General features: G+C 37.8%; 1 protein-coding gene across 6 annotated transcripts in view; it reads left to right on the top strand.

The window, feature by feature from the left end:
• MITF (melanocyte inducing transcription factor) overlaps positions 1 to 26,285 on the top strand; it is a gene marked incomplete at both ends in the record, with an annotated part of 210,293 nt that overhangs the window by 79,989 nt on the left and 104,019 nt on the right. Inside the window, one exon of one of the 6 annotated variants that reach the window (XM_084246950.1) lies at positions 5,843 to 5,936. The exons of the other annotated variants lie outside the window; for them this stretch is intronic. Coding sequence (XP_084103076.1) covers positions 5,924 to 5,936 — 13 coding nt within the window. Of the gene's footprint in view, positions 1 to 5,842; positions 5,937 to 26,285 lie in introns of those variants that run through there. 6 annotated transcript variants of the gene reach the window in all.

Here is a 26,285-nt window from a genome sequence, read left to right as displayed (position 1 = left end):
TTGCAACCCAGCGCTCAACTGCTGCGCCACCGGGGAGGCCCCACAAAAGATTTTATCTGACAAACTGACCATTCTGCTTTGTATGGGAGCTCCGGATACGTTCACCAGGCTGCTGCTGGAACCCTGTGATCAGTGATAATTCAGTTGCTGGGGACTGTCTGCAGAGCTGAAATATCTGCATTGATAATCGAAAGTTGATTAAATGTACATGTCAAGCTTGTTTCCTTCTACTCTGTATCATGTGATAGGTTGCAAGCAGTTGCTCTTCTGTTCCCCTTTTCTGTGTGAATGCTGCAGCAATATTATATGGGCAAGTGTAAGACTCTGAAAAGACCAGAATGAGGGACCTTGAGGATTATCTGGTCTGATCCCTTCAATTTTGGGGTGAGGAAGCTGACCTTAGGTAAGGTTAATTGCCTTGCTCTCAGTGTATGCACCCAGTTGGCAAACAAAAGAATATACCAAGAAAGGTTTTTTTAATTCCTAGTTAGTTGCTCCCCATCATCCCCTCACATATCTATTAACTTTTAAATCTCTAATGACTGATATTCTTACATTTGTATTTAAGACTTTAAAGCTTGGGGAAATACATATGTATTTTATTAAAGAATATTTGAATCTAAATATATCAAGAAGATATAGCAGAAAAAAACCTTGAGTAGGTACATCATTTTCTAATTTTAAGACTATTTTATTCAGTGTCATATATGTGGATGAAGTTTGTCTTGAGAAGAGCCACACACTGACTCTTAGACCTGCTCCTGGGAAGTGACACATGTCACTTAACATTTCATTGGCCCCAACACCTCACAGCCAGGCACAGGATCAGAGGGAGGGAAATGCACACTCACAGAGGGAGCAGTCAGTCAGGAGGAAGGAATTGGCCCCAGGGCCAGTGTGGTCATGTCTTAAACATTTTCACTGAATTAGCAAATATGATTTCTGAGATGTGATTCCGAACTTGTCTTTTACCGTTAGTTTTATTCATTGGCTTCATTTTAAAAATCTTGTGTATCTTCACATCAGTGAACTGCTGAGTCAACAAACAGGTAATGCACAAGATGGACAGAAGAGCAAGGCTACAAGTGAGTGACCCAGTCACCTTGATGACCTCTCATTTCTCACAAAAGTGTACCCGAAATCGGTGACGTCGGCAGCCTGGAAGAAATGAGACATTAACAGTTTCATTCTGTAACTCAGTAATATTTAGTCCTTCTACCATATGATGTGATAGAAGCTTGAAATACCGGGACAGTCTTGAGTTCTACCTCTGGAAAAATTCATTAGAAATATGGTCAAGAATAACTTTGCCTTTATTTACAATTGGCCCAAAGCTAGGATTACTTGCATGGGTGCCAGCTAATGAGTAAATCAGTCAGTATTGATTCCATGTTCAGCCTCAAGCATGTTTTTCCCTGGAATGCAGGTTTAGTTGGACTTTGAGGAAAATCATTAACTCTTCCAGACTTCAGGAAGCTTTGTGAATGACTAAAGATTTCAGGATTATGTTTATATGGTTTCAAAGGTTGTTTTTTAAGATGATGGATGATTTACAACGATTAGGTAGACTCCCTCATTAATCTGGAGCTATTTTAATGAAAGAACTGAAAGGACAACCTGTTTTCTTCTTAGAGGGATAATATGTCGGTTTGGTTTTGAAGTTACATTAAAAAAAAAAAAGATTTATTTATTTATTTATTTATACAAGCACTGGGTACAGTCAGAAGTGGGGGAGGGTGAGAGAATTCCCCAGAGCCAGAGTGGGGAGCAGAACAGGCAGACTGATGAAGTACACTGATGCGGGGAGCAGCGAGTGAGACAGCAGTGGTCTGTGTGCCATGTGGGACCCTCACCAGCAGCCGGCGATCGAAACAGCGCTGCAGAGGCTGTGGGCAGCTTCCAGCCCAGCGCTCAACCGCTGCACCACTGGGGAGGCCGTCAAGTAGATAATGTTAACTAATCTAGAATACATGAAGTGAAATTCTTGTGACCCAAGTGTACATAAATTTAGCAGCTACAGATATATGAACATAGAAGATAAATATATAGATTGCATTTTATAAATGGTTTAATATAAAATTACCATTGTGTTTATATATAATGAATTTTATTATTACTAAATACATGATCTGTTATAAAATTAATCTGCTCCTACCTTTAGTTTATTATCCATCCCTTCCCTACCCTGACATTCCATAGAAGTGAGGATTTTTTGTTTTTGTTTGTTTGTTTTTTTAAGATTTTATTTATTTATACAAGAACTGGGGTACAAGCCAGATGTGCGGGAGGGTGAGAGGATTCATCAGAGACAGAGCGGGGAACAAAATAGGCAGACTGACGAAATATACTGCTGAGGGGAACAGCGGATGAGACAGGAGAGGTCTGCTTGGCTATGTGGGATTCTCGCTGGCCGCCCGGGATTGAACCTGTGCTGCAGAGGCTGCGGACAGCTTCACAGTGCTGCGCTCAACCACCTGTGCCACCAGGGAGGCCCTGTTTGTTTGTTTCACTGCTGTATTTTTAGCATCTCAGTGTCTGGCACAGAGTAAGTGCTCAATATATATTTGAGGAATGAATGAATGAATGACCCTCCCTTTTAGAGTACACAAAATGGAGCTTAAATTTGTCCGTTGAGAATCCTCCTGTTGCTCTTTTTTGTATTCATCCCATTGTTTATGATTTCATGAATCTCGGTTCTTAGATTGTCATAAACTGGCTTTTAGTGCATCTCTTTGGTTTTCTTTCCACGTTTCAAATATTCTTATGAGGTGTTTACTTCTTTTTCTCATTGATTTTTGCTGTTTGCTTAATCTTACTTTACCTTTAGACCCTTCAAGAATTCATGGTTCAAGCCTTAGGCAAGTTAGCTGACATGTCCATCCCTTATTTTCTTCCTCCATAAAATGGAGATAATAATATATAATCTTGCAAGGTGGCTGTGAGTGTGAATGAGATGATGCTTGTAAAGTAGATAGCACAGTGCCTAGTATAAATATTGGTTGTAGCACTGCTGATAAAGATGTAAGTATCTTAAGACTCAGCATAATATCTGCTCACGAGCAAGCATAGAATAAATGGCAGTTGTTACAATTATTATACCTCCCCCCCATTATTACCACCATTAATTATATTGTTCTAGATAATGATCTGAGAGTATGACATTAGCAAAAATTCTAGAGACAATTAAGGGTTGTTTCATCTTCCTCTTCCTCTTTCTTTTCCATGGTGGACTAAATTGTTTCTCTGCTACTGCTGTGCAATGGAAACCTTTTAGAATTGCCTTCTTTGCTGTGCTATGTGATGTTGGTTGTCACCATCATCTTTGCACTCAATCTCTTTTGCAATCTCTATTTGAATAGATAGCAATAGGTAACTTGTCTGGGTCCTTGAGATGTATTTCCACATATGTATTTCACAACATGCATGCTTTCTGGCAAAGCCTTCATTTTTTTGGAGGGCATTTCAAGGAGCCACTTTGTAAATCTGAATGCCTAGTTTATTTGCTTTCCACCTTCTCTCCCTCAGTGCCAGGTTAGTAAAACTCCTCAGATTTGAATCCTACAACTAATCAATCAGCAAATGTTTATTAAGTTTATATACTTTTATATACATCTATAAATATATATATATGTGTGTGTGTGTGTTTGTGTAGAGGATTTTTTGAGCAACAGAATGGCATGGTGAAAAGTGAGCTTTAAGAATAATACTCTGTGGATTGTGCAGGTTAATGGTGGAGGGGGCATTGCTAATTTGGCAGATAAGGGGGGTTGTATTGTGGGAATTGTCAAGAGCCAGAAATGCAGCTGTATGGATGGTACTGTGTGTATTGCTTGTCTCCCAAAGCAGTTGCCCCAATTTACACTTCCACCAACAGTGTCTGAGATTTTTGGGTGCTCCTCATTCTTGTGAACACTTGCTTACTATTGCTGCATAACAACTGATACCAAAACATAGTGATTGAAAACAATAACTATCATTTCATTATCTATGGATGAGACATTCAGGTGGGCTGGACTGGCCACTTCTGGCTTGAGGTTGTAGACAGATGGTGGCTGACAGACTTCCCACCAAGGAGAAAACCATAGAGGATCAATATAAATACCTTTTCTTATCTCCTTTCTTCCCCCCAGGGGAGAGATCCAGACTAGGGGGAGCCAAGAGAAGTAGAAATCCTGGCCCTGTTATGAACATTTATGGGCATCTTCGTTGTTGAACCTTGTGCAAAGTGTTCCATTTTCATATGGGGTTTTTAATCCTCTCAATGTGATCTTTCCTTCAGAATTAACTTTCTAGACAAGCCTTTCCTTAACAAGCCTATAAATATAATTTCCTCTTTATTTCAATCTTACTGGCCAATTCATCACCTTCATATTTCTTTATATACTGTACTTAGAGTTGTTTATCTATTTATTACCAGTTCAGCTGCCTTCCCCCAGTCTCTAGCAATGGACTAAGGATCCATGACAACAAGCACCCTGGCTTTTTTTTGCACTACTGTCTACCTAGTAGGGTCTCCAGACAGAACGCCCAGTATATATAATACTAATATTATATAGAAGTATATCTCAGTGTGGACTATTTTTATAGTGTCAGTTTATCTCAAATACTTAAAAGCCATATCCTTTAAAATGTTTATCTCTAATGTGGGACATCTTATACTGAACTATTTGTGGTGTGACTAATGTTATTGTTGCATATTTTCAAAATCCTGTCATAGACATTTGTAATAAAGGTAAAGTCTTCAAAGCTTTATCTCTGGGAGTCCCTGAATATTGAGAATTTTAAAATACCTCTTTTGGTAGAATTACCTGACCTGAAATGACAGGAGGCTATTTATAGTCTTTATTATCCAACTTAGTTGAATATTCATATGTTTCCTGGCAGAAACATTAATGCACTTGATTACAAGCTGTGTCCTGATCTCAGGGAGATATTTTACTGTGTATGTACATTGTCATCTTTATAAAATCTGAAAAATTCTGACCCATCAGTCCCCAAGAGCTTTTTTTTTCCTGGTAAATATTGGGAAACTTTCTATACTTTTCATTTTTTAATTTTGTTGATGTGCCATTGGCTTATAATACTCTAAGTTTCAGTGTAGCTTCACAACTTGACAAATGTGTATACCACTTCACACCCACCACCAAAATCCTAGCACCATTCACTACCAATTTGAACCCCTTCAAGAGTTTTGCGATGTGAGTTCATGTATATGTAGAGGGGTGAGGATGAGAGAGTGGTGGGGGTAACATGTATAATAGGTACATAGAAATTTCTGAAGTGATATATTATAGACTCAACAGTGATTACCCCTGAGAGGAAATTGTTTGGAGATACAGTAAGATTAATTTATGCTTCTTTTACATTCAATGTCTCATTATTATTACAGTAAAACAATTGCCTTTTTTCAGTGAAAGAGAGGCAAGAACAGAATTAACTGGAGGGTTTTTTTTTTTTTTTTTTTGGTTTGTTCTTGTTATTTTTAGGAAATAGTGGTCATTTAAAAAACAGTTGTCATCCAGGCTATGCTCAACATTACTGATTGCTGACAAAGACTCAGAAAAAGTCTACACACACAGGCAGCTGAATGCCTGTTGGGCAATATGTCCCTGCTTTAGTGGCAGGGATTTATACCAGCTAAAACACTAATTTCACTTTACAAATTAAAATAAAAGCACTTGAAAATGTGATGAGTCAGTGAAACTGACTGTTATTGGTGATGGCTTTGGCATGTTTTACGAAGTCTAAATGATTACTCATCCACTGTACATTTGCAGAAGTTCTTTAGCAAAAGCCAGATGCATACGTAGTAGCAGGGGTTAGTAGGTGGAATGGAGGATTAAACACAGCGAGTTTGTGGAGTATTGGTTTGAAGCTGTTTTCTGGCTTGTCAACAGGCTACTTTTCTGAGTCAGCCTATAGGATGGCTTCCCAGGGTAAGTCTGATTTTGCTTTTCTGGGTTTAAAACATCAGTGATAATGGAGATTCGACAAGTTGCCTTTTGAACTGAATTCTGTAAATTAATAGTGCCTGCATTTCTTCTGTAAGAAAGACATTTATCATTTCCCAGCATATTCTAGTGTTCCTAGATTTTTATAGCTTTGTCTCACCTCCCCCTAATTTTTAAAGTCAAATGTCCAAGTGCTGAAAGAATTTGCAAGGGGAATGGCAAAGGTCATATGTATGTTCTGTGGTTGGTACGTGCAGAGCAATGTGACTGAGCCATAGCCCTTTGTCACCCTTTCTTTTAAGGAGGATGTTTCCAACAAATTAGTGCAGCACACTTTATGTGCTTGTTTATGACCTTAAAAATGGTTTAGATTTTGCTGAGTGGCCATTACTGATGCTTTATGACATGTAATAATGGTTTCAACCTGCACTTTTTTTTTTTTTTTTGAACTAAAACAATGTCATGCATCAGTCAATGTGAAGTTCATTTTTTTTTTCTTTTGAAGGGGCCCTGGAGAACATTCAGAATTAAAATAAGTCCCTGCTTCAAAATGTTAGTTCTTGAGGTCAGGAAAAGTGAAGATTCCCTAAGTTCTTACAATTGAGCTTTATAGTAATTGCTGATGAAATTATGAAAACTGCTTTTTCCCACTGACTAAAAGCTCCTTTTCATTATTTACAGTATAGGGGAGCAAATCATGTGATTATTTAATGTTTAACCATAGCTACTTTTAAAAGGCAGTTTTTATTTTGTGGCTGCTTTTTGTCTAATGGTGTTTAGTCCAGCACAGTCAAGGATTTCATCTTTTTGTATCTTTGTAGAACACTGATGAATAGCACTGTCTGAGTAGCTCTCTAAATGGAAGAGGGTTCAGAGGAAACTGGTCTGAGGGTCTGGAAGAGCCCAATTGCACCCTCTGCCAGCCATGGGTTGGATATACTGTTCTCTCCTTCCCCTCTGTTCTGCACAGCAATGGATTGTGACGTGAGCGCTTTTCCAAGTGGCAGTCAATCTCTGTGTAGGCTCGATGGTATTCGTTTCAAGATTTTGGTTTATTGATCTCCCACAAAGGAGAAAATTGATCTGCTTTAAATGCATCCCTACTTCAAGAAAGACTGATGTATAAAAATGAGTAAGGAAATTTCAGTTGACTTCTTAAGAAATGAAAATATTCACATTAGGACTTTTAAACATAAAGCTTCATGTCTTTAGTGTTGTCTAGATAACCTAGAAATATTTGTGCTCCTCGAGGTCTGAAGCCCAGGGCCAAAGGCTACAAAAAGTGGGAGACTGATCTTTCTGGACCATCAGTAGTTTTTGAATATTTGGGATAGGGTTGGAAAAGTCTCAGTACTCCATCAGAGCCATCATTTAGGGATTTTCTCCTGCTCATACAAGCAAGGGTATATTATGGAGTAGAATGTGACATAAAACACGAGGACTGCAGAGATGCCTCCTTGCTGTTGGCGAGTTCAGACCTCCTTTCTTCCAGTCCCTCCCTACACACCCTTGCAAGGATATGTAGTCCATGCTGTGAGACTTGTGTATGTAGAACAGTTATGGGGTACTCTTTCACCCCTTTTCAAACACTGCCTTTCTAGGAATGCTTCTATGGGTTTGAGAACGTTATTCCCTGGGATAAGCTGGAATACTGATTCCCTCCTATCACACACAGAAGCACTTTGAAAGGGACAGGAATGTCATCTAAAAGCTTAATTAACTACCACCCAGTAATGGTTAAAATAATAAAACCATTGCCTTTTGCAATGAGAGAGAAAGAGGTAAAATGCAGTATAGATTGGTACCTGACAATGTGACCCTGTCACCTTTTCCAGCCATCTCTCCCTCTGAGTAATGACTTAGCTAAGTGTTTTTTTTTTTTTTTTAAGAGCAGAGTGGAATCAATTATCAGTGACTTCAGAGAAGATTATTATGTGTATTGGTTAATTTGCCTCTTTTTGTTTTGTCCTGTTGCTCTCTTAGTGCTTTTCACTATCTCATCAGAGGATGGGAGAGACTGCAACCCCACATGCCTTTGTACTCCTACTTGCTCGTTGCTACTTAGGTAATTTAACTTAGATACAGAATGCCAGATATATTTTATATTTTGTAGGGTAGAAATTTCAAGAATATATACATTTGAGTGCACTATATGTACATCTATGCACAGTATATGTGCATAATATATATGTGTGTTTACATATACCTGTAGCTCTATCTTCTACATAGTTTACTAAACTCTTAAGGCAATATTCACAAAAAATTCAAATCTTAAAATAACTCTCCTGGAAGAAATAAAGAGGGAAAATTAGTAGGCAGTCTTCATGACATTTTAATCTGTGTATTTACTACTTAGAAATGTTCAAATAGAGCTTTGTTTTGTGTAGTTAATTTTGGTGATACAATATTTGAAAAGGTGACAGATAAAAGGGCAGAATGTAATTCTTGAAGCTGTAATTTACAGGAGACTAATAATACAAGTGCATTTTCTTTTCCAAATGGGCTATTTATATAATTTATATTTTTAACAAATCTTAGAACTAGAATGAAAATAGTAATTAATCTTAAGGGCAAGAAATGATGCAACTATGCCAAATTTGGAAATTTCCAGAGATTCTCTTGGTGGTTGAGCATAGTCTTTCCTGATTTAGTATGTTACAGAGCATAGTGGTGGACTGTGATAGGGTAGCATGTGCTCATTAATATTGAAAGATTAAGTCAATTTGGCAACATTATTTTTTGAAAGTAAACATATTTGATTTAGAAGTGTGTGTCAGTTTTAAAGCCAAGTTAAGATAAAAAGTCAGGAAAAATAGTCGCCTTACAGTACAAAGAAAAAAAGACTGAAAGGAAAAATACCAATGTGTATGTAAGTTAAGATGATGAGTGATTTTTATTTTCTGTGCATTTTTTTGGCTTCCTGTAATTTTTCCAAAGTGAACAGATATGTTTTCAGAAGATAGTACTTTCGAATTGGGGTTTTTGTGGGAGCAGGCCTTGAGTCCGAAGACGCCTGTTGGGCTCTTCCTCAGTTCTTATCTTTGGTGAGGAAAGAATTCAACAATGAGACAAAAGTCACAGAAAAGCAAGTGATTACTTGGTAGGTAGGTAGGAAGAAGAGGAGAACTCTCTGAGTGGAGGGGGGGGTCCCTATTGGGTAGTCACAGAGGTGGCGAGAAGTAGGTGCTTACATAGTTACAGTGTATAAAGGAGTGGGGGTTTAGTCATCAGGTTTCTCTGTGATGCTCTGTTGCTGATTGGCTGGGCCTGTGGGGGTCTCCTAGGCTACTGAGGCCCACTGAGTTTTCCCACTTTACCTAGATTACTTTTCTGAAACCAGCTTTGGTCCACGCTATTGTGCTATTATGTTGGTATTGTGAACATTCCATTTTTAATTGAACTGGAGTAGGGGGCTGAGATTGTTTTTCAGTCAGGTTGATAAATGGACTTGGGACTTGGGGTACACTCTCCCTAACTACCTACCTATACCCATTTCCTAGCTTCTGCCTTCACTTTCATGACAAATTTTAGACTTCACACAACTTACCTTATAGCCAACTTAATTTTTCAAATAACATTTTGTATGGAATCCTAGCATTTCTAAAAAATCACCAGGCAATGCAAGGTCTGAGGTAAATACCACAGTCTCTAGAAAAAATAGGATTAGTGGCACCATACTCAAAAACTTCATTAGTGACATAGTTAAAAACTTTACTGGATAAGAACCCAGTAAAAATAGTGGACAGTTTTGCATTTATTAAATGGCTAAACAATATATAAATACAATAAAATGGGCACTTTGCTTGTTTGTGTGAGTGGGTGTGAGAAGGATTGCAGATTGTCAGTTATGGTAAAGCATGGAAGGAGACTTATCTGACAGTGGATGGAAAGTGGTAACCACAGATGTGGATGGCTGTACTGTAGGACACGCACCATAAACTGATGTGGCCAGTAGATGTTTGAGATTGATGCATTTACCCTGTCCCTACACTGCTGTACTTAGCAGCTTTGTGTGTTTCACCTGGTGTTTGTGTCTTGTTTACAAAGTCATGCACAAACAAACCAAAATTCATTTGGGTTCTGCTGAAAATTTTCCCTAATGTATCAATCATGTTTCAGCATTTTTGTGTTTTCAGAACAAGCATTACAAAAGAATGAGTTTGTATGAGATAAAGGAAGTAAAACTGTACTAGTTTTTGGTATGTCAAGAGCCCAGTGTTGATCCAACCCCTGTCACTCATCCCAAGGATTCCATAAAGCATTGCTGTGTGGCTTAGAACTTGACTGTCCTTGTGTTTGTGACCTTGAGCACATGCACATATAGAACAATGTTCCTTTTGTGGAGATATTTGGTTCTACCTGTGTATCCTTCCTTGGCGTGTGGCTGGAGGCATGCCAGTTTCTTCAACATCACAAAGTTCAGTCTGTGCCAGATGGACAGGCTAATAAAGAGAATGGCCTTGAATTTAACCCCATAGACTACCACACTCCAGGTTCTTGTCAGGGAACCTGACCTTGAACATGGTGCTACTCAATTCTTTTCAAATGCTACTGTGAAAAACCGGTATTTATGGATGACAGTCTGGAGGATGAATTCCATCTCTTTGCATAATCTGTAACAGTGAGGAGTGATAGAAATATTCAAAAAATCATTTTCCAAGGTAGTTTTTGCTTTGATTTGTCAAATAACACAAAATAAATGCATGGGGATTTTACAGTTATCAAAAAGAACCTTTGGTTTAAAAAGTTAAGCAAAATCTACTGTAAAATCTATACCTGAAATAATCCAAATGAACAGAAATCTCTGTCTCTGGAAATTTGCCCCACACCCATCTCTGTTCCTAGATTATTAGTTTTACTAAATTTCACATAATATTACGCTCTTTCCCGCTGTTGAAGGTCATTATAAGCTAGACGCCTATGGATCCTGATTGCGTGGGGTGCCTGTTTTGTGAATGTTTTTGTGTCCTCTTTAGGAAGACTCTTTGGAGAAGTGTCTCTCTGGTTTTGATACCGCAGATGACTGTACTTCTACACAACTTTGGGTTTTTATTTATACGGATATAGTTAGTCATGTAACTGATCATGTCTTCTTCCTCTTTATGGTCACAAGCAATGTTGTCTTTAACCCACACATTTAAAATTAATTTTCAGCCAAAGGTAAAGCTAGTTTGCCAACATTGGAAAATGAGGAAATTTTGTACTAGTGTGTTTGAATTTTTTGCATCTATTGAAAAACCAGCCTGGCAACACTGGACTCATATGTCTCATGTCAGCCATGGGATTCAAAGAAGTAATGCCATTTTCTTTAAAGTAGAACCAACATTTTTTAAGTTGGTCTTATTCCTTTACTCTAACTGCTGGAGCCCTAGACATTGGACTTTCTACCCCTTCTTAAAAACATTTACAATTCACCTCCAGAAAATATAAAATACTTCTATTTGTATTTTGTGTACTAATCTCCCTGCTATTGTTTTTCTTGAATTCTCTTTCATCCTATTTCCTTTACTTGTGCATCTTAATTTTCTGTTGTTGTTTTTATCTTGGTGTGTTGTGTGCTTTTACATAAATTGCCTTAAGTTCTTTTGAGAAGAAATCAGGTATAAAATAAAAATAGAATGACTTCTTTCTCTCCCTCAGATCATTTTATTTTTATTTTTTGCTTGGCAAGGGTTTCAAATGATTTCAGCTCTTTTTCTGACCTATTTTAAAGTCTACTTGATTCTAGTACCATCTAGAGTTCTGCAATTCTTTGTGGCTTTTTTTTTTTATAATCTTCATAGACACTATGAGGAAATGTTTTATACTTAAGATTGGTTGACTTTCTGTGGTCTTGCATTAAGAACTCAAAAATCTAAGTAAGCTGGAATAAGTAGTTCACTCAGTTTCTTTTTTCCTTTTTTTTTTTAAAGATTAATTAATTTATTTATATAAGAACCAGGGTGCAGGCCAGAATCGCGGGAGGGTGAGAGGATTCACCAGAGATAAAGTGGGGAACAGAACAGGCAGACTGACGAAATACACTGCTGAGGGGAGCAGCTGGTGCGACGGGAGAGGTCTGCTGCGTCATGTGGGACCCTCACTGGCCGGCCAGGATCGAACCGGCGCTGCAGAGGCTGCGCACAGCTTCACAGTGCAGTGCTCAACTGCCTGCGCCACCAGGGGAGGCCCAGTTCACTTAGTTTCTAAAAGGGAGGATTAAGAAACCATGACCTTCTCATTGTTATTTGTCAACTGCAAAGACCTTGAGAAGGTGTTGTTCAGTCCCTGCATATGACAGTGCTGTGGCTTCTGAGGAATGATGGAGGAAACAATGATTGTTACTGGTCTGAAGACCTGCTGACCTTAATCTTACTGTTTGATGTTAGTGTAGCCCCAGTAATGTCGAAAGTAACCCTGAATTCACCAAAATGTGGAATCACTAGTTTTCAGTGCCAATTCAGGATTTTCATATTCCTTTGAGAAATCTGAAGACCCAACAAGAGTGACCAACATTCAACCTTGGATTGGTTTGTGTCTGGTTGTCCACATTCTCTGCCCCCTTCCTCTCCCAACCCTGTCTCCATACACTGAAGCAGAATGCCACTTACTCTGTATTCCTCCATATTCTCCATGTGTAACCTGTTGCTATTTAATGCCACGTTGGTGCACCAACCCAAGTCATTTTGCTGGTTAAGCATATCTGACACTTTAGCAGGCACTGGAAAAGATTGTCTTCAGTGTCCCTTTCCCCCCCAATTTCAGGGTTGTAAGCATCCTCAGCAGGAGTTTCATTGGGGAAGGGTGTATTTAGGTAGAAGAAGTACTGTATTCTTCCATTCAATACATTTACTTAGTACCTACTCTGTTCCGGACACTATTACTGTTCTGGCAAGAACAGTGAATAAAACTGGCAAGAATATCCCTATTGAAGTTTACATTCTGGTAGGAGTGGTAAATGCTATGAAGAATATGAAGTCAGAGTAGTGTTCCTATTTAATTTGAGGTTCATAGGTTTGACTTCACTTCTGAGGTTCCTTCTAACAGGGATCTGAGTTAGTTTACTGAGGAGTAAGCCTGGCAGGTGTTTGAGGAAGAGCAGTGTAGGCTGAGGGGACAGAGGTGAGAGTAAAATCCTAAGGAGGGAACCTGCTTGGATTTGGCTTTAGACATGCTTTTATTTCAGACCTACCTGTCTTAATGGTGTGAATTTGGGTCATTTGTTTTTGCTTTCTGGACCATGTCTGTGAACTCATCTTTAAAATGGTAAGACTCTACATTGGAGAAGGACCATGCTTTCTCAGTAATCTTTAGCGAGGGTCAAGCCTGTTCTTTGACTGTTAATAAATATGCCATAAATATTTGTGCAATTAACTGATGGACACACAAATAGTTACAAAGTTATAAAGCACCTCAAAAGCAGGTGTTGGTTAAGTGAATATCTATCACCCTTCCATAGATTATGGTAATGGACATGGCCAGTTTTGAAGCACATACATGTACAAGGAATTTTTTAAATGGTGATTCCACAGTCTCTGTGTTTAACACATCTACAAAGCCTAATAAGGGATTATTATGACCCAAGAAGAGACTTGGTTATTACCTTCATTGACTGGGAGGGAGCAGTTCCCCAAGTTCACATAACAATTGGTTACCCTCCAGAAAGACACTGGGAGTGAGCCTGAGAGTAGGGCCTCTGTCTTTGTTATTATAGCTGTTGTATTGTAGGTCCCACCTTTTAGCATAGTACCTGTGGGTTCGTACCAGGAGATTAACAAATATTTGTTAGAGATGACCAAAACCGTACAAGCATTTGTTTTCAGCTCGTTCATAAAGTAGTATTGGTGTCACACTGGAAAGATATAGTACATCCTGCCTGTCTTTCGACAAGAAAGACACACTTTGTAGATTAAAAAGTCTAAAATGATACCAAGACCATGCATAGCATTAATGTCTTATTTGCTTAACTCATTTAGTTATTAAACTCATTTGCAATGGAGAAACAGAGGCTTAGAATTAGCAAGTGGTAAATCTATGTAATTTGAGTCCGGGGATTGTATTCTTAACTCCTAGAATGAGTTGCTTACAGGAAAGAATAACTACCAAGTATAGAAACAGAAGTAGGAAAACAGAAGTAGGCTGATGGAATATGTTAGTGACATTTGCACGTATGATCCTTTCTGTTGATAGAAATTTCATTCACAAATGACAACTTTTGGAAGGAGAGAAAGATCTGCTTTGAAACTCAACACTTCTCTAGTTTTCTCGTGATACCTCAAACTGTTTTGGTTCAGTCAGTCTCTCAGGAATTTATCGGGTTTTCTCAAAGCCATTTGAGAGCCCCTTCCCAACACGAATCTTTGTTTTGATTCTGGTAAGATTATGGGTATTTTCAAATTGCCATATCCATCTCCTCTACAGCCTATTAGCTCTTTCTATCACATTCACATTTAATGATGTGCCAGCAGCATTATCCTGTCCTCAGCCTCAATTTTTCCTGCTGTTTCCAAGTCATGAACAAATTCCTCTCCTGCTTGTTTTAGACAATTGAGTTTTCTACTGCTTATATTCATCTTTGATGGAATGAGCTCATTTAGTATTGTGCTTTTGCAGGAGAACAAATTTAAAGCATAAGGAAGCTTGGTGAATTTGCAACAGCTTGTTGGTTTCAGGGAGGCTCATTAGAATCCCTCCTTTTTCATTTGTGTGCTTTAAAGTAAGGGTACCTTTTGATTTTTGTAGATGTTGTCAGTTTAGATGGCAGAGAGAAGGAGATATCCTTGCCAGCTTTCTGGGGAAGATGAGAATGGTTGTGTTTCTCATGACTGAATTTTTCCAGCGCTGACTGTATGATAATATCACTCTGGCAAATATTGGCTGGCCATGGAACATTTTTAAGAGCAAGGATTTCATGAATGTTCTGTCTATTACCATGGCTGAGGAATCAAAACAAAATATTCTCCACACATTTCCTCAAACATTCATGGATGGGTTCCAGTATGTTACTTTTATGTTAGCTCCTAGACGACATACAGAATTTAAAATAAAACATTACTGAAAACCCAACAATTAAGAAGGATTGCGTAGAATGTTTTGTACCTTTCCCCCTTTTTGTGTAGTAACACCATGCTAGAAACCATGGCATAGATGAACTGAGTGCAGAAAGGCTTTGGGAGAATTTATTTTTTCAGATTCTTGTTATGGACACGGTAATGGCAATAATATGTAACATCTAGTAAGCTCTTGATAGTAATCTCTAGTCTCACTTAAGAGCACTGATGTTGAAAAACAAAACAAATCCACCAATATCCAATGATTGTCATATTTTCTGTTTCCCCCCTTCTCTAGAGCATACTTCTCACATTTTTATGTGATTAATGAGAATAAGTAATAGGGTGTGAGTTTACAAGGAGAGTATTTTGAGAGGTGGCTTTTTGCACTGGGGCTTTATTTGGGCAAAGATCCTCCTCTAGTATCTCACATGTCTGAGACTATAAATTTCGCCCAAACTGGAACCAAAGCAGTTTAGCTCTGGTGCTGTTATATAGAAGTTCCATTTATGAGGCTATATTACGTCAGACTATGGTGACAGGGGTGGTGATGATGAAGTGAACAATAATGGCAACACTATATTGAGTACCCACATCATTTCTTACTTTGTGCCAAGTGCAAGCCATGGGTCACCTCACAACAGGCTACAGGGTCAGGCTCTTTTTATCTCCATTTTATAGGTGAGGAAACTGAAGCATCAAGGGTTGAATAATTTCCCAGTGGGTGCTAATGATAGGGAGGCACTTGATTTAAATCCAGTTCTTTCTGAGTGCAAAGCCTGGGCTCACACCTCATTCCCACCACATCCTTTCTAGAAGTAAGGGGCCCTTCCCTGAATATTTCACTGACTTGTTACCTCTTCTCCTTCTTCACTCCTTTAGATCTTTTCCTGCCCGCAGCTCACTGAAGCATGTACCTCTTCATCAAAGGTTCTCCTTCCTTCCTACTGGTGAATTCTTCTCAATCTTCAGAACTTTGATATACTGGGTTTTTTCTTTTCTGTCTTAAAACCCATTGCAACAAATAGCTCCTTAAGCATTCCAGGGATTCCTAGATTGTGGCCTAAGTATTCAATTGATTTTTGAGTGTCTGTGACTATGTAAAAATTTTCTGAATGGAATCTGTAATTTTCATATGAATTTTAGAAAGGATTTGACCAAAAAATTTAAGACATCGTTTTCATAATCCTCTATCCTCCCCTAGGTTATGAACATTTAGAGGGAGGGGTATAATTAAGTAATATTTCTTTCCTGAAATGTGTATGATAATATAATAATGTTGAGTATCTGGATCAATGAACATACTTTGTAATAGCGTTTTGTGGTGGTATAACCTGTGGGTTAAGAACATGGGACCCACCATATCATGTTGTGTCTTGGATTGATTTCCTTCTCTGCATACTTTCTAGCAAATTATATAATCTCCCAAAACCTCATTCTCTCATTGGTAAAAAGGACGTCATGGTAGTGTTTGAGTTAAAAAGTTGTTAATTGAGGTTTAAAACTAAGTACTGCGTGTAAAATGCTTAGTGCAGGAGTACATAGCCTGCCTTTCATAATTAGCTACATTTATTATCATGACTTAACATCTGAAAGGTGCTGAAGGGTGAGGTTTTCATGATTTTTCTAGTGAGTGTCATGGAGATATTAAAACTCTCAGAGCAAACAGAAAGAGTTTTCATGCCACTTTGAGGTCCAAAAGCTTAGAACCAATGTGCTTTCTTTAGTCATGGTGGCAGGTGCAGTGCAGCTCACATACCTCTCCAAAGTGTTGTTTTTGGATATTTCCTTTTCCTGTGGCTTCAACTCTGGCAATGCAGTGGTTTAGGCGCTGCAGACGGACACCCTGAAATGCCAGCTAATGGAAATTTCGTGATGTGGGCACTCTGCCCCCAAGGAGTTGGACATATGCTTTTTGTGTTTAAATCAACAGAAAAAAAAATGCAAACTATAGCCACCCCTCCACATAATCGTTGAAGTAGCCCTTTTCCTCAAATGTTCTTTGAGCCCTTGAGTGCTGGGCCTGTCACTTGTCATCCCCTCTGGGCATTACAGGTAAGTCCAGTAGGTCAGATGAAAGGCAGCGGCCTGATGGGGCATAATGACTTATGTGCATAGAACTTACGAGGAGCTGTACATAGATCAGGACATACACAATATTTATAGAGTGTGGCCATGGGGTCACTGGGAAGAAGCAGCCTTCAGAAAAGTGCTTTAGTTGGATACTTCTGAAATCTGTCCCCGTAATATGCACTAAATATAGAAAAGGTAGCTGGAAATCTCTTTAAAGAAAATATTGTGAGCTAGAATTCATTAACATGAGAGAAAATTGTCAACTCCTATTTTTTCAGTAGACAACTTTTTTTAAGTGTATACCACCATTTTTTAAAAAAAATTGTTTGTAATTGTATTATCTTGGGTGAGTCATTTGCAAATATCCTTTTCCAAAAGAAATCTTAAAAATGTATAACAGCTTTATTCACAATCATCAAAAAACTGGAAATAACCCAAATACTCTTTCTCTGGTAAAATAATAAACAAGCTGCGCTTTAGTGGAATACTAAAATGAATGAAGAGGAATGGACTACTAATACCTCAGTAACACATGTGATCTGTGTTTTATATGGTTAATTTAATTCCAAAAAAGACAAAATGATAGACACATAAATAGGTGGTTCTGGGGAGCAGGGACAGGTGACATTTTGACTCTAAAAGGGTGAATAAGTACTTAAAGATGGTGGATCTGCTCTGTATCTTGATTTTGGTGGCTGTTACTTGAAACTGCATTTCAAAACTTAAGAACTCTACACCAAAAAAGGTGGAATTTAACATATGTAAATAAAATGACAATAAAAATAAAGAGGACTGTAGCACCAACCCAACATACTCAGAGAGAAGTATGGACTTGCTTTGAAAGGGGCAATACATGTCACTTAAACCCATAAATATTTATTTATTAGCTACTACAGTATGGTACTCGATAGGAAATCATGATGGGTGCGCTAGTCCATGTGTTCAGTGGTGTGACAATACATTGATAAACAGACACAAAAGCTCTATGGTGATTATAAGTTTATAATTATAATAAGGGCGTTAGAGGAGGAGGTGGCATCTCGTTGGGATAATGAATGCTTTTTTGTTAACAAGTGAGGAAAGTTTGTCAAGGAATAATCTTTACGAATGGGCAGATTAAGAAAATTTTTAGTTAACTTTTATCAAGCTATCACATTCTTACAGAAAAATATACAAATCTTTGTATGTCCTGCCTGATGAATTTTCACCATGAAATGAGCACCCAGCCTATGAGACAGATCAGATCATAGTTAGCACCCTTGTGCCTTCTGCTGGTAATCCTCTCCTCTGGTATAATCACTTGTAACTTCATGTATTAATAATGTCTGAGTGTTGCTGGACTTTTTACAAATGGGATCATGTAGCATGTACTCATGTCTGGATTCTTTTGCTGAATATTATATGTGTGTAGTGTGTGGCAATAGTTCATCCCCATGGCATATTCAATTATATATTTGTGGGGGGTGAAGAGGAAAGAAAAGTTTGAGATCACGCTCATCCGGGGGTCCCTTAGCCAATTTAGTTAAAATTCACTATTATCCTTCTTATTATCCTAAAAGAGTGACTTATACTTGCTAACACTATTTCTTTATTATCCATATATTCCTTACTTGTTAATGTTTAAAAAATTAAATTAAAAAAGTGATAACCATGTACCCATTATTCATCATTACATATTGAACACTCTAGAAACCTCATCTTTGATTGCATAGTCCTTTCTACCCCACACTAAGTTAACTACAACCCTGAATTTTATGTTAAGCAATCCTTTGCTTTTTGTTATAGTTTTACAATGCATGGATACATCTCTAAACTGTGCTTTGAATTTCAAATAAATGGAATCGTATGGCAGTATTCTATGTGACTTGCCCTTTTTTTTAAACTCACAATTATTTTTTATGTCATCCATGGGGAGGCATGTAGCTGTATAGTTCATTTACTTTCACTGTATATAATAGTCTGTTGCGTCCACAACTCAATTTGTTGATCTATTCTCCCATAACTTTTAGTCCTTGTGTAATTATTAAATCACTCAAAATAGTTTTTACAACATCCTAAATACTGTATCATAGGTGAAAGACTAAAGTATAACAATACACTGGGTTTCATAGACATAAAAATTATCTTACAAACACATTGATATTTTTGCTTGATTATTTAAAGTTTACAATGGGTTGAAATTACTTTGTCTTTATATTGGAGAGGTACTTACTCTAAAAGGGAGTTTCTCAACCTCAGCATAGATATTTGGTACCAGCTATTATTTGTTTCGGGGCTTATAGGATGTTTAGCACCATCACTGGTTTCTGCTTACTAGATTCTTTTTTTTTATGTTTATTTTATATATATTTTTACATCTTTTTCATTTTTGTACAATGTATGTATTTTCATCTTGCTTATTGTCCCCGTAAAATTCCCACCCCCATCGTTTTGATCCTACTCCCTTCTCCCCCTGTGTAGTATCGTGCATCTCTGGTTTATAGTTGCCTGATTTTGGTTTTTACTTTATTATAATTAGTCTTTTTGCTGGTCCCTTATTTAGGTTTTCTAAATTCCTGCTATGAGTGAGACCATCCAGTATTTTTCTTTTTCCTTCTGGCTTATTTCGCTGAGCATGAACCCTTCCAGCTCCATCCATGTTGCTGCAAATAGCATGAGTTTATCTTTTTTGTCTGCTTACTAGATTTTTTTTTAAAGATTTATTGATTGATTGATTTTTATTGATTCATACATACATACATACAAGCACTGGGTACTGTCAGAAGTGCTGGAGGGTGAGAGAATTCACCAGAGCCAGAGCGGGGAGCAGAGCAGGCAGAAGGACCGAGGTACACTGCTGAGGGGAGCAGCGGGCGGCAGGAGAGGTCTGCGCGCCATGTGGGATCCTCCTCCAGGGGCTGGGGAGCAGCCGCGGATCGAACCGGCGCTGCAGAGGCTGCACACAGCTTCGCAACTCAGCGCTCAACCGCTGCGCCACCGGGGAGGCCCCATGCTTACTAGATTCTTATAGCACTTCCCTCTCAATTTGTAACAACAAAGAGTGTCTCTAAACAATATCAAATATCCTCTGGGGATAAAATCTGAAGGATTAAGATTCAGTGAAGAGTTATTGAGTTTACCTTGACCAATTGGAGAGAGTCATCTCCGTGACCCTACTGCCCTGTCCCAGCCCCAGGGGAGTGACTGCACAGCTGTAGTATGTTCTTGTTTTCTGGCAGTGTACCTTTCCTAGTTTTGGAGGTAAAGCCATTCTTCTTGCAATGGTGTCAGCAGTTTCACACACACATACACACCCCCGCCCTGCTCCGGAAACTTTTTTTTCCTTATTTTTAAGGATTCAGATCTATAGTCTACCTACCGACAACTCTTGCCCTAATCCTCTTCCCACCCTAGAAATTTACTATATATATGTGTGTTAATAAACCAAAGATACACATATTTTAAACACATTTATAGCATTACTGAGAGTTTAATATTAATTTGTGATTAAGAGTCATAACAAAATATGCGGAATGATAAAAAATGATGGGACCTTTTGATCTTTAAAATTAAATTTGAAGATATTTAAATTAAAATATTTTTATGTGGTACACAGTTCTCCCATAACTTTGTGTATGATTTTTTTTTCAAGTACAACACAAAGCCAGTGAATGAATCCCAAAGCAATATAAAGTTGGCTCCATCTAGTGTATGAAAGTATTATACAGCCAGGGGAAAAAAAAATCTGTACTGGGAATTTCCGTTGTTATTTGCTTATGAAATCAGAAAGAAGCCAAAACAAAATTGGTCTATAAGATGCATTTGTGCTCCAAGAGATAACACAGGCAGAAATGACCTTTACATCATGAGGGGAAAAGTTGTTATATATTAAAACAACTCCTTGGAGCATGGCTGACATTTTGTTCTAACAGCCTTGCCTTTTTTTTTTTTTAATGGAATGAGCCCTTGTTTACAGCACTGTCATGTCACTTCATTGTGATAGTCTCAGTCCCACTTGGCCAGGCCGGTGCTTTAACTGTATGGGATCATATCTGAGAGTTATGCTCACTTTCCACATTTAGGGAGTGATTAGGGCACGACCCATTTGCTATCATTTCAGAACCCTGCATGATTTTCTTTATCAGACTGAATTCTTTGTAGCTGTTAACTTCTCTCTACAATTGAGTAGGCCACTATTTGTGGACTGTGATTAATCTTGATTCCACTGAAGGATCTTGCATATTCTTTATTTTCTTTATTTCTTGCATAATCATTATTTCCAAAATTTTAGCCATTCTTTTGCTAACTTCATGACTTTTGCCCCTATATAGTATCTGGGTGCTTTAAAAAATTAAACCTATGTTTAAAAAAGGTTATAATAAATGAAGTACGCATAAAATAAATACAATAAAAGTGGAGGAAAATTGTTAGGTTCTTAGTAGGCATGTTTTCTGGAAGAGCCTGAGACTGAGATCTGAGGGTTTTTTTTTTTTTTGGTTACAAAAGGCAAGTGTTGAGAGATTGAAGACATATTAGCATCAAACAGAGACTATTCCTGAGATGAAAGAAATATGAAAGGGCCTTTCTCACTGGGTAATTCATGGTTATTTAATGTGGAGTCTATATGTCTCCCTTTGAGATCATCTCACTTTGGGAAACTTCTTTTAAGAATTACCATCTTTGCCAAAGGAAGTTCATCCTTCTCCCCCCAATTTCCAGAGGTCTTGTTTCCATAGAAAGCCTTTTAAATTAATATTTCCTTTTCTTAGCATAACCTTGCCTCTCCCATTGATTATCCTTTGTGTTAAGTTACTCTTTTTAACTTGTACACAATTCCTAACTCTTTTCTACTAGTTAACTGAGGACAAGCATTGTGTGTTTCTTTATGTTTCTTTCTAGTGAATACCATTAATTTAATTCATGCTTGGGATAAATATCCTGGGAAACCTTCTTCATTCTACATATTTTTTTAAGGCAGTCATGAGCACAAATGGCCAAAAAAGCACCATGGTCAACCAATTAATCATTTAACCTGTTGACAGTTATTGGACGCCTTCCTGGGTCTGGGAATTGTGTCTAAAGATGAAGAGGTGAACTAAACAGATAATGGTTTACACCTTCATGAACTCAGAATCTAATATGGGTTTTGGTGTTCAGACAAATAGAGAGACAACTCCAGTGCACAGTTCCAATTTTCGAATTATTTGCTTTTGTGATTGTTGGGTAACTTGCATCAACTTGAAAAAGAGAGAGTAGCTTGTTGGTTCTGGTCTTTCAAACACCAGTTCTGCAACACATTTGAATCTTGACTTTGGGCAAGTTATTTGCCTTGCTTCCTATTCCTCGGTTTCTTTATTTAAATAAAAAGAGATTAAATGTGAAGTGTGATATGCAAATATGGGATACAGTTTTCAGTGTGACTATATGATGAATTCTCTGTCTTTTTTCTTCCCTCCTTTTTTTAAAAAAATGAAATAATATATGAATACTATATTTGAGTGGGAGTGGTCATTATTCTCTGCATCTATATCACCAGTCTTGTCATATCTACCAGATAATAAATACTTAGTAAATGTTAAAGGGAGAATTAGGTAGCTTTGATAGACATGTTTTTGAAGAACACAAACCTATTTTTTTAAGCAAAGCTTTCATTATGTCTTTATGTCACTTCATGTGGCAGTATTACTTGAAATTACACAGACTATTAATTTAAAATATTGGTTATTTTAACATTTTACTATCAACATAAATATACATTTTGATTATAGGCAAGACTCCCTAGAGTGTAAATTAGATACAGAACACTAATGTGTATTGAGTTTATTATGATTGATTGGATTTAATCAACAGACAGGAAGCGTTTCTGTGCAAATATTATTTTTCTCATTTTAAATCCTGTTTGCTCAGCATAACTAAAACAGGATGTCATTAGTATAAGAGAAAGTATTGAGAAGCTTTAGAAGTTTGGGAAATTTGACTTTTAACACAAACTTAACATAAGGTGATCTATTTGATACAAAGAGATCTGATTTGTTATAGTTTTGCTTATTTAAATACATGATTTCCTGCTTGACCTCTAGTTATGTTCGTATAGTGAAACTATAAATTTAAAACATAATTGACACACTGAGTCAGAGCAGAAGTTACCCTGTGCTAGAATATTTTTCTGTGCCTAAGCCAGCCATTGAAAAGGCACAGTAGTTATCCAATATCAGAAGAAATTACAAATCACCACCATCTTGTTTTCTAGATATTCATGGTGAATATATTCTCATTTTCTTCAGCTATTTCCTGAGTTTACACATATTTTATATCTGTAACCTCTTCATATAACATTCAAAAGTATTTTCACTGTTGACTTCAAATAACTTATTTACCCTAAAACTTGAAGATCCTTGAGGCTCTAGGGACAGGCTTTCATTACATACAGTATTCAGAAATAACTCCTTCCTAGCATAATGGTGATTGAGTGCTGATTTTTTTCAGTTACTATGTTAAGTACTTTTCATATCTTAGCTTTCTCATTTGATCATGATATTCTTATATTAAATAGGTAATATCAGTATCTCCATTTTAGAGATCTTGAGACTCAGAAGTTAAATGACTTACCAAAGTAAGGTAAGGATATGAACAGTACATGGCGTGCGTGTGTGTGTGTATGTGTGTGTATGCATGCGCACACGTGCACATTGCACCATCACCTGTGCTGTTTCCAGTTGAAAATGGTGCTAAGTTTATATCCAGAATCACCTGTAATTCAGAACAAGTATTTCCTTTAAAGGGGAGCCTATGTGAGAGTATATCAGAGATCTCAGCGAAGGGAACTAATCTTTGTGTTTATTATTACATTAAACAAGAGGGCCACGCTATTATTTCATATATTTCTTCCTAAATTGCCTAAAAATTTACTTCAGGCAGCATTTGAAATGCTTCTTTTGTATACTTATATTCTAAGAACAGATTTTTCTAAACAGTTTAAAATTGATATATTTTTTTCTCTCTGGATGTTTATAATGGTTCTTTAATAATGATGACTCATTAGGAAGGTGACAAGGAATAAGTTTGTAGTTATATTTGTTACTTCGTTTATAGTAAATTTGAACATTAGGTATTTTTCTTTTCTAAATTATTTATGGATTTTTCCTGATTTATTATTTTCCTTTTTGAGTTAATTTTGAGTCTTTTTATTAATAATTTAAATATTTTGGATCTAATCTGTAGCAAATATTTCCTTGCATTTTGTTGTTTGCTTTAAAATTTTGTATAATTAAAAAATTACTGCATGCACTAAAATTTTTTTGAGGAAAAATGTAATGCCCTTGTGAGTCTAGGTCAAGTTTACCGGGGGTCATCCTGGTCTCATCTGTATTTTCCTTTTTAACCTTTCAGGGCTTCTTTGTGTGCCAGGTATGATGAGTTGTCTTTCATAAGATGCTATACCTTCATTGTTACAGGGAGATAGATCTGTTCTTAGAAGTAGAAAACATTGGAGACAGAATGAAAGAGATAAACATGATTGAGTAGGGGGCCTCCCCAGTGGCGCAGTGGTTGAGCGCTGGGTTGCGAAGCTGCCCGCGGCCTCTGCGGCGCCGGTTCGATCCCCGGCTGCTCCCCGGCCACCGGAGGAGGGTCCCACATGGTGCGCAGACCTCTCCTGCCGCCCGCTGCTCCCCTCAGCAGTGTGCTTCGGTCCTTCTGCCTGCTCTGCTCCCCGCTCTGGCTCTGGTGAATTCTCTCACCCTCCCGCGCTTCTGACTGTACCCAGTGCATGTATAAACAAAACAAACAAACAAATAAATAAATAAAACATGCCTCTATTAAAAAAAAAAAAAAAAACATGATTGAGTAGGACTGAAAAGTTATTTCTCCAGATAATAAAAATTTCCTGCAGTCTTGTTTTTTTTTAATTTTAATTAATTAATCAATTTTTTTAAGATTTATTTATTACACAAGAACTCGGGTATAGGTCAGAGGCGCGGGAGGGTAAGAAAATTCACCAGAGACAGAGCGGGGAGCAGAACAGGTAGATGGACAGAAGACACTGCTGAGGGGAGCAGTGGGCGAGGCAGGAGAGGTATGCTGCGCCATGTGGGTTTCTCCCTGGCTGGCCGGGAATCGAACCCATGCTGTAGAGGCTGCGGACAACTTCACAGCTTGGTGCTTAACCCACTGCTTCACCGGGGAGGCCTTGTTTTTGTTTTGTTTTGTTTTGTTTTTTAAGATTTATTTATCCATATAATAACTGGGGTACAGGCCAGAGGTGTGGGGGGGTGAGAGGATTCACCAGAGACAGAGTCGGGAACAGAACAGGCAGACTGACTGAAATACACTGCTGAGGGGAGCAGTGGGTGAGACAGGAGAGGTCTGCTGTGCCATGTGGGTTGCTTCGAGGCTGGCCAGGGATCGAACTCCTGCTGCAGAGGCTGCGGACGGCTTCATAGGTCGCTTTTTAAACCCTTGCACTGTCAGGGAGACCCCTGCAATCTTCTTAATAAGGGTTTTATGGTAAAACTACTGGGTCAGTTCTTAGAACTTTGTATTCCAAAACTTTATCTATGAAAGTGAGTTGTATTCAACAGCTAAACAGTTCCAAGCAAAGATGATACAATTGTACTTCCCATTTATGCATGTTGCCTTTCTAGTTAATTAAATGTCTTCAAATGATGCTTTTTGGTCCTTCTTAATGGATTTTTTTATTTGTATTTTGTCACTGATCTAGCCATCTATCCAGCAAATATTTATTGAGCACTTACTAACTCTGAGGAGGAAATACATTCCCTCCAAGTTTGAAAGCCAGTTAAACAAATAGAATGATTGCAAGTTGGATTAAGTCCTATAAAGGAAAGCAATAAATATCACCAAGAAAACAAAAAACAGAGAGGAAAGACATCTCTGAGGGAGAATGCAAAACATATGAAACCTGATCAGAAAGATGAGGAGCAGTCACCTTGGGAAGGAGTTATTGGGGCTGGTAGTCTGTCCTCTCTCCCCACTCTTAACATAGAGATAGATGTGAGTTTGATGAGTCTCTGTCTTCTCTGTAGGTTCCCCATAATACTGCGAGCAGGGCCTCTTATATGCTGGGCAAATCAGGAACAGTTTTGAGTTGCAGGGTGTTTTTGGTAGCATCTGGTTTTCACTGAACAGGAGCATAATGGCACATGGAGAGAGTTTCATCACTACTTTCATGGTACTCTTTAATTACCATATGAAAATGTCTTCACTGAATATTTAAAGCATATCTGTAGTAATT

This window comes from Talpa europaea (assembly GCF_964194135.1).
Source record: "Talpa europaea genome assembly, chromosome: 11".
Classification (NCBI taxonomy): domain Eukaryota; kingdom Metazoa; phylum Chordata; class Mammalia; order Eulipotyphla; family Talpidae; genus Talpa; species Talpa europaea.
This window is presented reverse-complemented; position numbering and strand designations above follow the sequence as displayed.